Raw genomic sequence first — 12,482 nt, forward strand, 5'->3', positions numbered from 1 at the left:
TTGCAGAGGTTATTACCCTGGAAAGTTCCAATTTCCAACATTAAGGAGTTAACCAAAACCAGCTTGAAAATGTCAATTTGTACTTGGTCTGCAAGGTAAAATGGTACCAAAAGTCCAGGAACAGCATTTACACCACTAGTTAAGATCAAAATGTTTCCATATGAATGTCACATATTTAGAAACATAATATTTTGGTAATACACAGGGAATGCTCCCCCCCTCTCCCTAGCCCCTGTAATGAGGTCACAAAGCCAAGTTAACCACTAAATGCAAAGCATCAAATTACAGTGGTTCTCCTTGCTACTGTGCATTAAATGTGAGTGCTGAAGAGCCAAAGAACTCACAATAACAGTTGTCTTTGTAGCTTTACTGACCTAAGAACTTGTGGCTGCTTTCAAATAAGACATTTATTACTTGATTAACTTGGCACTGGTAATATCAACTTTGCACAAAGTTATTCTGCGTTCCAAAAGAACTTTTATTCTGCAGCTCCTGCTGAGATTTATATTGTGCTCAAAGAATTTACAAAAGTGCATTCATATGCAATTAATCCTCATCTGCAGAGTCTGTGTGAATTCATCTGCTTGCTAAAGTTTCTTTGCAACTCCCAAATCCATGCCAGTGGCACTTCCGGGGTCACCTGTAGGCACCCAGAGGCAAAATGTCTTGAGTCACATTAATAGCAGCAGTCAATGTTCCACCTTGTTTCAGCTCCCACACTGTAAACAAGTGCCCTTTCTGCAGTCTATTTAGTGCAGCATTTTTTGTGTGTTTTTTCCTTTTCGTTAGTGATTTCACTGTTCCAAATGGCCCCCAAGCATACTGTTGATATGCTCTCTAGTGTTGCCAAATATTAGAAGCCTGATGTACCTACAGAAAAAATGTGTGTGAGATAAGCTTTGTTCAGGCATGAGTTAGAATGCTGTGTCTGTGAGGTCAACTAATGTTAAGGAACCAACAAGATAAATTAAATGAGGTGTCTTTCGACAGAAACATTCGTAAAACTAGGTTCTGTATTGAGAGCTGATGAAAATGCTGTGTGGCGACTAGAGGCTCACAGGAACCTAGCCTGGTATTTCCCCTGGGAGCACTGGCTCAGTATGAGCTAATTCAGAGTTGGTGGCGACTTTACAGAATGTAACCACTGCAAATGGCAAGAACCCACTGTACCTTATCTTATTTGACTGCTTCAAGGCAGCCCTTATTACCCCCATTTGAAAGATGAAAGGACTGAGGCTCAATGATTCAGCCAAGATCAGAGCCTAGAGAGAAGGGCAAAAGAATAAGACAGCCCAGCTGTCCAGCTTTTAGCGTGGTGTTCCTTCCCCAGCCTGGGAGGAGAGGGGAGGAGAGAAGAAAAAACAGACAGAGCTCAGGAAACACTTCCTATACCATGTTCAAAAGAGGGAAACTGCAGTTGATAGAAAGGCAATAGACCATTTTTAGGTTAAATCCTCATGAAAGGTAAACTCCTGCTTCGACAGACAGCCCAGTTTTATTCACTAAAACTGAGTTTTAAGAGAATAGACCTTCGTCTAGTTCTCCTCTCCCCCTCCCTTTGCTCACTGCCTCCCCAAAGGCAATAAAAAATTTGTTAAATGAACATGCAGATTTGAGAACTTCAGCTTGGTGTTCCATTAAGCCGTAGAGATTAAAATGTTTTCATAACATCTGAAAAATATGATTTAAAAAAAAATGCTTGAGAGGTTAAACTATTTTTAACAAAACTGAATATGTACTTGAGAACCCACTGCATGTCAAGGTTCTTTAAAAGCCTGCGAAGACAGAAAATTCATAAAGAAGTTTCTAAAGAACCTGATACTAAGGGTCTAAAATAAGTAAGATCATTTTCCTGAGCTTAAAAAAAATGAATATTATTGCCTAGCTACCCTAAATGTCCCTTGAGTTCTGACATGCTATACTTAACTAAAACCAAAATGTTTATGTCTGTAAGATGTAAGTACATATTTTTATGCCTATGAGACATAAGAATACATTTTTAGGCCATGCCATGATTATTTTTAAAGTATTTTATTGAAACAGAAAATCCAGGGTAGTTGGTTTTTTGTTGTTGTTTTTAACAGCTCCAGATCTGAATTCCCCTGATAGACAGTAATGGCCATGGCTTCACGGCTAAATAATGCACACGTTTGGAAAATTAGGAGGAGCTGTTCTGTGTGTGTTTCACTAACAGCAATGCTTCCGAGGGGGTCATTAAGACCCACGATGTCTTGCCTCAAAGCAGCTGCCATCTTCTCAGCTCCAGTTATTACTACTCTCATTGGGTAAAAATAGCATGCACTGTTTGATAACTGTGTTTAAACAATACAAATGTTATGACAGACCGCAGGAAAGTGCTAGAAGGCCTCTGTAAGACCTTTCCGCTCAGTAGTCCACTTGCTGAAGAGACGGCAGGGTGGAATTGTGAAGCGGGCAAAACGTCTAAGAGTTTTGAGTGACTCCAGTAAAATAGACCTGCCCTATAGAAGGCTCTCTCCTGACCAATGAACACTGGGGCTTGTTTTAATTAACCATGTGGGGACTTCTTTTTTTTTTTTTTTGTCTTTTTGTCTTTTCTAGGGCCTCTTCCCGCTGCATATGGAAGTTCCCAGGCTAGGGGTCGAATTGGAACAGCAGCTGCCGACCTAAGCCTGAGCCACAGCAACAAGGGGTCCAAGCCGTGTCTGCAACCTACGCCACAGCTCATGGCAACACTGGATCCTCAACCCACTGAGCCAGGCCAGGGATGGAACCCGCAACCTCATGGTTCCTAGTTGGATTCGATAACCACTGTACCACGATGGGAACTCCCCATGTGGGGACCTTAAGGTTCATCCTGACCTCTTCAAATTGTACACTTCCACCCTTCGCCAGCACAGCCACGGTGAACTTCCTAGCACATAAAAACCATAAATTGTCCCTCCCAGAGAACCATCTGGCGAGGTTCCCCACCTGGCAGGTAAATAAATTCATTTGCCTTGTCCATCCCTGTAGTGGTTTTCTTTCCTTCAACCAATTTAAAGTGGAAGTTATAAATGTAGTTGGCCTTAGCATGCTGTTTTCATGCCTTTTCTTTCCCGAAAATATGCTCTATCACTTGCTACAATTTCTTGTTTTCCAGCACGAAATACATATCCTTATCTTTTCTTAGATTATCACTTGAAGATATCAAACAAAAAAATAGGAAAGTATGAGAAAACTATAAATCCTATCTCCAAATCCTGAAAGCATAAGACAGAAAACGGTGACAAAATTAAGTCTAATGAATTTTTGGAGATTCTGTAAAGTAATACCTTCACACAGAAAGGAAAAATAAGGCACTATCATAATGGAAGGCTTTTGATGTGGTACAAATTATCTGAGTGATGTTACATCTAAAATTAGAAAACATTTAAATTGAAGGCACTGTAGTTTAAAAAAAATTTTTTTTAGGGCTGCACCTGTGGCATATGGAGGTTCCCAGGCTAGGGGTCAAATCAGAGCTGCAGCTGCAGGCCTACACTGTAGCTCACTACAATGCCAGAGCCTTAACCCACTGAGCCAGGCCAGGGACCAAACCTGCATCCTCACGGATACTACATTGGGTTCTTAACCTGCTGAGCCACAGTGGGAACTCTGACATTGAAATTTTAATTAGTTTCCTCTAGATCTTTCTTAGCTTTAAATCCATATCCCTTGACCCCTGCAACGCCACTCCAAATGACTTGACTTCTACACGTGTGCTGATGTCCTGAGCAAATACCTTCTTCTGCTGTGTTTCCTTATCAGTCCCAACTAACCCACTGTCCCTGCAGCCAAGTTCTCAGAGTACGTCACACTCAGGTTCTAATATGGCATTTGTCATGCTTTACTCTGGTTAACTACATACATTATCTGCTGTTCTAATAGGGTTTGTGTTTTGTAAAAGCATAGGCTCTGTCTGATTTATTGCTGGACCCCTCACAGCATCTGGCACAGTTTCTGGTAACCTTGGTGATCATTAAATTTGCTTCTAGCATATGAAAGTTTATTAGAAGAGAGTACATGATGCCATGGATCTTTCTACGCCCCCACAGCTGTGCTGGTGATGGCCTGCCTGAATGTCACACGTTACTGTGTAGAGTGTGTATGTGTGTGCATCCTTAAGTCTGAAATTCCAAATGACTGAAATTTACAGACAGCTATCAATGATTTGTTAAATAAATCACTCAGCATTTAATTAATAAATATCATGTGACCTGCAAACTTCTCATGTCCCATAAATGATTCTATTTGATTAAAGAAATATAAACACAATCATAATGTAAAAGCCTAGAATTTTTCTTTGTTAAAAAATATTACTAGTAATCCAGGACACATAGAAAGCATTTGATAAATGAGTTGATTAATTAATAACTGGGCATTTCTTAGGCTTCATATGAATTACACTATTTTCCCTTACTGATACACTTTCCTATGATACAAATTCTAATTTCTGCCAACTTTGGATTGAAATGACTTTTTAAGTTATTTACTAAAATTACTAATAATTAAGCATAATAGGTCTGATCAGAGAAGAAAAAGGGGGATAATCTAAAAACAGAGTAGTGATATGCTTTATAAATTTATGGTGAGACAGACACAAAGGGACAAACAGTTTTGAATTTTGATGGACGTAGGTTCAACTCTTAGCTCCCTCACTGAACTAGTTGTTGACGTTGGCAAAAGATTCTAATATCCCTGAATCAGAGAAAGAAAGATAAAATTGAACACTGTGAGGATTAAATAAAATGAAGGATGTAAAGTTGTAGGTGGAGTGACTATCACACTGAGGCACGTGATTTTCATTGAGCTCTTTTAGTTATCACATCTCTTTCTCTGTCAAATTCTGGGTTTGGGGCTTAAGCATCTTTGGTCTCAGGAACGACGGATGAAGGATTTGCTAGAGCTACTGCATCTTAGCTAGGCTTGAGGGCATCGTCTATTCTGGTCAAGTCAATGGAGGTAACCAAGCTTCCACGACCGCTCAGAGAGGCAGACACAAAACCAAGACAAAACAAGCCTTGAGGGGAGTAGAGCAGGTGAGGGGTGTGAGAGCTGACCAGCTTTACTTCCCCGTATCAGCCAGAAACCAAGCAGCTCAGTGCTTAGTTACTCACATGGACTCATGACCTGTTAAGAGCTGGGAAAGAATGCTCAGGAATACTGGCTTTCCTAACAGGAGAGTCCGAAGCTTAGGGGCAAAATAGCTTCTCCGAGGTTCCAGAGCTGGTTGGAGGCAGATCCAGGACAGGAGCCCAGCTTTCCTGACATCTGGTCCAGCACGCCTTCTTCTATGCAGGCGTACCTCTCCTTGCCTGCTTGAGGAAGGAGGTGATACCCGCTCAGATACTGAACTGCCAAGCCCTTGATCAGCTCCTACCACGGCAGAAGCCTTCCAAAGGGTACAGAGCAGAAATACTCATGGACAGCGTACCCTTTTACTTAACCCAAGGTAGTGTCTGCTCTCCTCCTTTCTGCCTCCTTTCCTGCCCTAGTGTTCAGGGCTAGAGCGTGTATGGGTCTTGAGGACTCTTCCTTTCCCTAGGGCCCAAGGCCTGGATGAGGGCCAAGCCAGGGGGTCTGCTCTGTGTTCGCTTCCCAGGAGTCCCCTTGGGTCAGGCTTGGCCGTCGAAGGCTGGCAGGCATCCCAAGAGGGAGGCCAACATGCCCATCGTGTTGTATCAGCCTCCATAGATGGAGAGAGTCCAGATATTAATAGACACCATGAGGGGGCAAGAGCCACGATCACCGTGTAAGTGCCTGCTCTGCAGTCAGCAATACATGGGGTGATTTACATAGAGCATCTCCTTTAATCTCCATGTAACCTATAGGGTAGGACTCACTGCCTTCATTTTATAGATTCACAGATGAGAAGCTTAAGGTCAAGTGATGTACCTAAGATTATGCAATTCAGTGACAGAAATGAGTTTCAAACAGGAGTTCCCCTTGTGGCTTCGATCCCTGGCTTCGCTCAGTGGGTTAAGGATCTGGCATTGCTGCAAGCTGCGGTGTAGGTTGCAGATGTGGTTTGGATCCACTGTTGCCATGGCTGTGGTGTAGGCCGGCAGCTACAGCTCCAGTTCGACCCCTAGCCTGGGAACTTCCATATGCTGCAGGTGCAGCTGTAAAAAGAAAGAAAGAAAGAAAAAAAGACTTTCAAACAGATCCCAAGCTCTTTATAGTTAGGATATTACCTTTATTTCTGCTGGAACGAGCAAAGCACGTTTGCTCCAGTTAAGGGTTCTTTATAGCAAATTCCCTCCATTCACTGAAAGTTACGCCTTCTGCTAAGGATGCCCAATTTTGAATCATTTAAAGACAGTATTTTTCTCTCTCTTCAAAACTTCTCTCCTGTTTGGAGCGGCAGGGGAAAGATTTGAATTCCTCTTAAAGGTTAGACTTTGCCCTTTATACTGAGAAAAACATAATTATTCTTTATTCAGAAATGACTCTATCTCCACCTGTAAACTGCTCTTCTGAAAGGTTTAGGAACTCTTGTTTAAAAATCCTGATTTTCTTTTTAAAAAAATCATATGGAGGGGAAATGTTTTTTTTTTCCTTAGGTTTCTTTTTTTAAAGGGTACATGGGAAGAAATAGGACAAAAACATATACGCAAATATCCCTCTTTCTCCATGTGTGTTATCTGTGCATACGTGTGCATGAATATATATATATATATATATATATATATATATATATATATATATATGGTAAACACCCTTCTCCCTAAAACATATCATTCTGCTTCATTAAAGCCAATACCCTGGAACTTCATTTGACATCTCTTGGTGCCAGTTAACAGGCTGGGCTGTGAGTTTTGAGTGCAATGAGATGGCCCTGCTCTCAAGAAGCTCTCAATAAAGGAGCTGTATCCTTGTAAACCAGGAATCCACAGGCACTCAAGTAATTTACCAAAGGAAATCAACTTTCATATATAATTAGAATTTTTTTTCTTAGTTCCAAGGAATAAGTCATCTTATGGTTAGAGGATAGTGACATTAAATGTATCAATTAGACTCTTTATACCACACACATGACCACTTTCCCAAGCATGGTTTATCTTACCTTGATTTTTTGGTGGTACTGACAAGGAATTCTGCATTATGATGTATTTGACTTGAATAACAACTTCCCTAAAAATAACCAAGCACAAAAAATCATTAGAAAATAGTTGAGATGCCATATTAACACACACAAAAATAAAAATTACAATCTTTTTGTTTATTTATTTATGTATTGCTCTTTAGGGCCGTACTTGCAGCATGTGGAAGTTCCCAGGCTAGGCAGGAGTTGAGCAGAATCAGAGCTGCAGCTGCTGGCCTACACCACAGCCACAGCAACATGGGATTTGAGCCACATCTGCAACCTGCACCATAGCTCATGGCAATGCTGGATCCTTAACCTAATGATCAAGGCCAGGGATCTAACCCATGTTTTCGTGGATACTAGTTGGTTTTGTAACCTGCTGAGCCACAACGTGAACTCCATAAATTACAAGCTTTTAAAAAAACCTTTCTACTTACAACTATATGATAATAAGAAATGGACTGAACCATTAGAAAACTGAAGTTTTTTATTTCCTCTCATTTCATACAGCCAGGATTTTACTGATTGCACTGGTGTGGGTTTGGAGAGGGAAGCAACAACACACTGCAAAGGGGGCTGTGTCTGTATCTCTGCCCTTGCAGGGTCAGGGAGATGTGCAAGTAGATAAAGTTAAGGTTCCCTAGCTTCTAAGAAAAATAACTACAATGTTTAACAGTGTAACTGCAATATAGCCATTTGACGAAATATAGTTCAGTCGTTAAAATGCAATTTTGAAGATGATGTGGCAACATGGAAAATACTGATGACTCAATATCGTGGGTGAACACACTAAATGACATACACACTAGGATTACAAAGGCACAGAAAAAAACGCATGATAAGAAGTATGTTAATATGTATAATGGCCTTGTACTTGATGTAATTATAGGTGTTTTTCTTTCCATTTTAGCTATTTTCCAAATTTTCTAGAATACAGGGATCCATATTAATAAACTATTTGAATGTACAAATAAACCCATTAAAGTCCTTGAAAAGATTTAGGTAAATATATAAGCCTTCAAACACAGAGGTGTTTCTAAGCATGATACCAAAGAGAGAAGCCATTAAGGTAAAAAACTTTAAAAAAGTTTTAAATGTTTTTAAATTAGAAAATGAGGTAAAATTAAAGGGCATGAGTTCTGTTTCTAGCCAAGATTGAGTTAACAGAGACCAGATTTACTCTTCTTTTTGAAATAACCCTGACACAGATAAAACATAAGAAACAATCGTTCAACACACTGGACTCTGGGTCCTAAAGACTGATCTTTGAGAAGCAGGTGAGGCTGCAGGAAGGGAGAACCCTGGTGGAGAATCCCAGAGTAACAGAGAAAAGAGCTGGAGAGAGAGAGCAGCAAAGAAGGTCCCCATCCGGTGTTCCCTTTTGTGCTGATCATTAGCACCTCCAGATGAGGGAACCACCTGAGGCCAGGCAAAGACTCCTGTGCCCAACACTCCCAGAAGCATGAGACCATCGCCTGCGCCCACCAGCTGGACTAAAAGCACACCTGATTCGCAGGACGCCGGGTAGACTACAAAGAAGAATCTTGCTTTACTAAGAGGGAATAATTAGCCCTACATCAAGCATTTCTCTGGTTTCACAAAACACACCCTAAAAGACCTAAAAGGCTCAAACTGTTTCCAAGTGTCTTAGCTGTGTTTTTAGAACAAAGCTCAAGAATATTTATAGAAAGACAAAAATATCCATCGCCCAACAAAGTAAAATTCAGGCTGTTTGACATCTAATAAAGAATTGAGCAAGTAATACAAAGAGGCAGGAAAATATGAGCCATAGTGTAGAAAATAGTAAGAACCGACCATGAACTGACGACGATGTTAGAATTAGCAGCCAAGGTCTATTATGTATGTAGCTGTATTTTATATGTTCAAAAAGTTAAGTATAGACAAGAAAGATAAAAAAAAGCCCATATAAAAATTTCCAGAGATATAAACTATAATATAGAAGATAAAGATTACAATGCATAGAATTGTTAGCACATTAGACATGTCAAAAAAAGGTGGAGTGGCTATATCAGAAAAAGCAGATTAAAAAGTGAAGACTATTACCAAACATTTATAATTTCATAATTAAAAAAGGACAACTCATTCAAAGGACATAAAAATCCTAAATATTTATGTCCCTAATAACTGAGCTCCAAAATATATAAAGCAAGAACGGACAGAACTGCAAGGAGAAATACAGAATAGTTAACAATAATAAAAGCAGTGGAGAGAAAATCACTAAGGACTCTGGGGATTTGAATGACCCTATAAACCAACTTGATCTAATTGACAGTTACAGAACATTCCACCCAAAACAACAGATTCCACATTGTTTGCAAATGCACATGACATCTTTTATTAAGACACCATATTCTGGGTCATAAAAACAAGACTCAATACACTTAAGAGGGTTCAAATCATATAAGGTATGTTCTCTGACCACAGTGGAATAAAAGAAGCCAAAATAACAGAACTATATCTGGAAACTCTCTGAACATGGGTTGACTAAATCACGCACCTATAAATAACCTATGGGTCAAAGGAGAAATCAAAAAGAAAATTAGAATGTGTTTTGAACTGAATGAAATGCAAACACAACCTACCAAAATGTGTGATTCCATCAAAGCAGTACAGAGGGGGAAATTTAGAGCACTGAGCATCTACATGAGAAAAGACCTATTGAAGTGGCAAGTAAGGAAGTGGCGAGTAAGGAAGCATTGGCTCTTCTCGGGCTGCCTTCTCTGTTCAGGCCCTGGCCCTGGGCTTTTGTGTGCACAGAGCAGCAGCCGCCGCTGCTCCTTGCGGGGCCGCCGGACCCCAGATGCTGTCAGGATTGTCCGGTGTCTGCCGTTAACCTCGCCGCGCGGCGGCCGGAGAGCGGGGCCGGGCGGGGCCAGCAGACCGGGCCGGGCCGGGCGGGCAGGAGCGCCCCCGGGGTGGGGTGGGGTGGAGGCGGGGAGTCCCGCGGGGGGTGGGGGGAGGGCCAGGGCGCGGAGTCGCGGAGGTGGGGTCACTGGTGTTGGCTCCGGGTGGAGGCCGGCCGCGAGGGGAAGGAGGCCGTGGGGGCGGCTCAGCGGAAGCCGCCCGAGTTGCGGAGCCGCGGCAACTCCGGGGGCCGGGGCCAGGGCTTTCTGGGCTTCGGTAAAGCGGCCACGGGCCTCATCTTCCGGCGGTCGCCAGAGTTTGTAATGATTGTTGCTGCCGCCGCCGTCACTGCCCCGGTTGCCATCTCCTCCTCCTCTTCCTCCTGGGCCGGGCGGATCCCTTCCCCGCTACCGCCTCCTCTTGGGCTGGGTCCGTGTTGTCTCCTCCCCTGGGGGAGCCGCTCCTGCCGCCGCCTCCTCATTCATCCTCGTGCAACATAGGCGGCACAGGCGCCAGGATGTCCAACCCAGTGGTCTGCCGGGAAGCAGTCGCGCCCGGCGGGGTGGGGGGGGAGCTGGTACACGGTCTCAGGCCGAATGCACAGCTAGAAGGTTGGCTTTCACAAGTACAGTCAACAAAAAGACCTGCTACAGCCATTGCTGCACCCCATGCTGGATATTCCTACCATGGGTCTCATGCTGCTCATGCTTCAAACAAGTGGATCCATCTATTACCTGGAGCATTTTCATCCTTGGGCCTTCTCATCATATGTCCCTTTCTCAATGTGCACTTTTCAGTGTGTGTGTGTGTGTGTGTGTGTGCGTGCGTGTATATATGACACCTCTGTATGATCTTGGTACTGACCAAAAGATTTACAGAGAACTATGGAAGAAAGGAATGTTTGAACGCATGTCTCTGCAGACAGATGAAGATGAACACAGTATTGAAATGCATTTGCCTTATGCAGCTAAAGCCATGGAAAGCCATAGGATGAGTTTACCATTATTCCTGTGTTGGTTAGAGCTGACTGAGTCAAAAGAACAGGAATTCAGAAAACTCTTCAGTAAATATCTAGCGGATCCTAATAATCTCTTTGTGGTTTTTTTTTTCTGATTTCTGCCATTGGGGGTCAAAGGTTCTGTTACAGTTACTATGATGAATCCTAGGGGGAGATTTATAGATCCTGTGAACATCTAGATAAAACGGGTATGAGTATTATAGAACAATTAGACCCTTTCACTTGAAGAAATACCATCATACTATAATGTGGAAGACATCCCATTGGGGTATTATTAAGTGCTATCACAGAGCTACAGAAGAATGAACATGAGCTTCTCCTTTTTGAATTATGCCCAGTCAAGCCAGTATAGAAACTGGCCAGACAGATCAGTGAGTTAAGCAGCTGGAGCACTCACTGTTCACCGAAGCTCTGAATCCTCAGGGATGCCACCTGCACAGACTCATTCTCTGTCCAGGGCCCCAACTGAACCCTTACCAAGATACTGGTCCTGGTTTGGGGGGATTCTGAAACTCAAACTAATAGAATTTTCTTCTCTTCTTTTTTAGTAGGTATAGAACCTCCTTAATTTCAGCTCATTAAAACAGTGCTTTATAGTTTAGAGCAGTGGAAGGAAGGCTGGCCTCAAAATATTTTGATCAAAAAAGGCAATGTAAAGGACCAGTTGTGGACGTCAGTTTTTTTAAAGTAACTTGTTCTCCTTTGTTTGCTTGTTTTATTTTGTTTTTGTCTTTTTTAGGGCTGCACCCACAGCATATGGATGTTCCCAGGCTAGTGGTCAAATCGGAGCTGTAGCCGCTGGCCTACGTCACAGCCACAGCAACGCCAGATCTGAGTAGAGTCTGCGGCCTACACCACAGCTCATGGCAACGCCAGATCCTTAACCCACTGAGCGAGGCCAAGGATTGAATCTGCATCCTCATGGATACTAGTCAGATATGCTTTGGCTGAGCCATGATGGGAACTGCTGAGAGTAACTTGGAAAGCATTTACCATATCCTAAATTTGCACTCTTTGCAGACTTGTGTGCCTATACTCCTCTTTCAGAATAGTTTTGCAAATTGTACACAAACAAAAAGGGTGGAAGCTTTTTAATAAAGAAATTGTATTTATAAATGATCTGTATTAGAATATAATAAATCTCCAGTTATGGTCAATTACTACCCATGTTGTACAACAGATACCTTCTATTTTAGTTGCTAATAAAGGGCTACACAACTAAAAAAAAAAAAAAAAGAGAAAAGACCTGTTCTCAAGTCAATGACCTCAATTTCCACCTTAAAAACTAGAAAAGTTCATTTAACCCAAATTAAGTAGAAGAAAGGAAATAAGTAATCAAAGACGATGTTAAGTGAAATGGACAACAGAAAAAAGAGATAAAATTAATTAGATCAAAATCAGATTCTTTGAGAATATATAAAGTTGACGAACTTTTAGTGAAATTAATCAGGAGAAAGAACACACAAATGACCAGTATCAGGAATGAGAGTGGTGACATCACTACAGATACCA

General features: G+C 41.9%; 2 protein-coding genes and 1 pseudogene across 10 annotated transcripts in view; 2 read left to right on the plus strand and 1 right to left on the minus strand.

Annotated features, from left to right (window-relative positions):
- The window catches only part of ZNF438 (zinc finger protein 438), a 199,517-nt gene that overhangs the window by 22,140 nt on the left and 164,895 nt on the right, over window positions 1-12,482 (minus strand). For 7 of the 9 annotated variants that reach the window (XM_047754513.1, XM_047754520.1, XM_047754511.1 and 4 more), the window contains one exon: window positions 7,067-7,134. In XM_047754513.1, the coding sequence (XP_047610469.1) occupies window positions 7,067-7,103 (37 nt within the window). In that variant the 5' untranslated portion in view covers window positions 7,104-7,134. Of the gene's footprint in view, window positions 1-6,194; window positions 6,352-7,066; window positions 7,135-9,690; window positions 9,968-12,482 lie in introns of those variants that run through there. The other 2 variants (XM_047754515.1, XM_047754517.1) reach the window with 2 other exon arrangements.
- On the plus strand, window positions 9,695-10,371 carry LOC125112472 (zinc finger X-linked protein ZXDB-like; the record flags this gene model as incomplete). The annotated part of the gene is given in 2 exon segments (XM_047754640.1): window positions 9,695-9,881; window positions 9,884-10,371. Coding segments are annotated over 2 exon segments (675 nt in total), but the record flags the coding sequence as incomplete, so codon positions are not given.
- LOC125112473 (protein MEMO1-like) overlaps window positions 10,395-12,482 on the plus strand; it is a 30,131-nt pseudogene continuing 28,043 nt past the window's right edge.

Source organism: Phacochoerus africanus, chromosome 12 (assembly GCF_016906955.1).
Source record: "Phacochoerus africanus isolate WHEZ1 chromosome 12, ROS_Pafr_v1, whole genome shotgun sequence".
Lineage (NCBI taxonomy): Eukaryota > Metazoa > Chordata > Mammalia > Artiodactyla > Suidae > Phacochoerus > Phacochoerus africanus.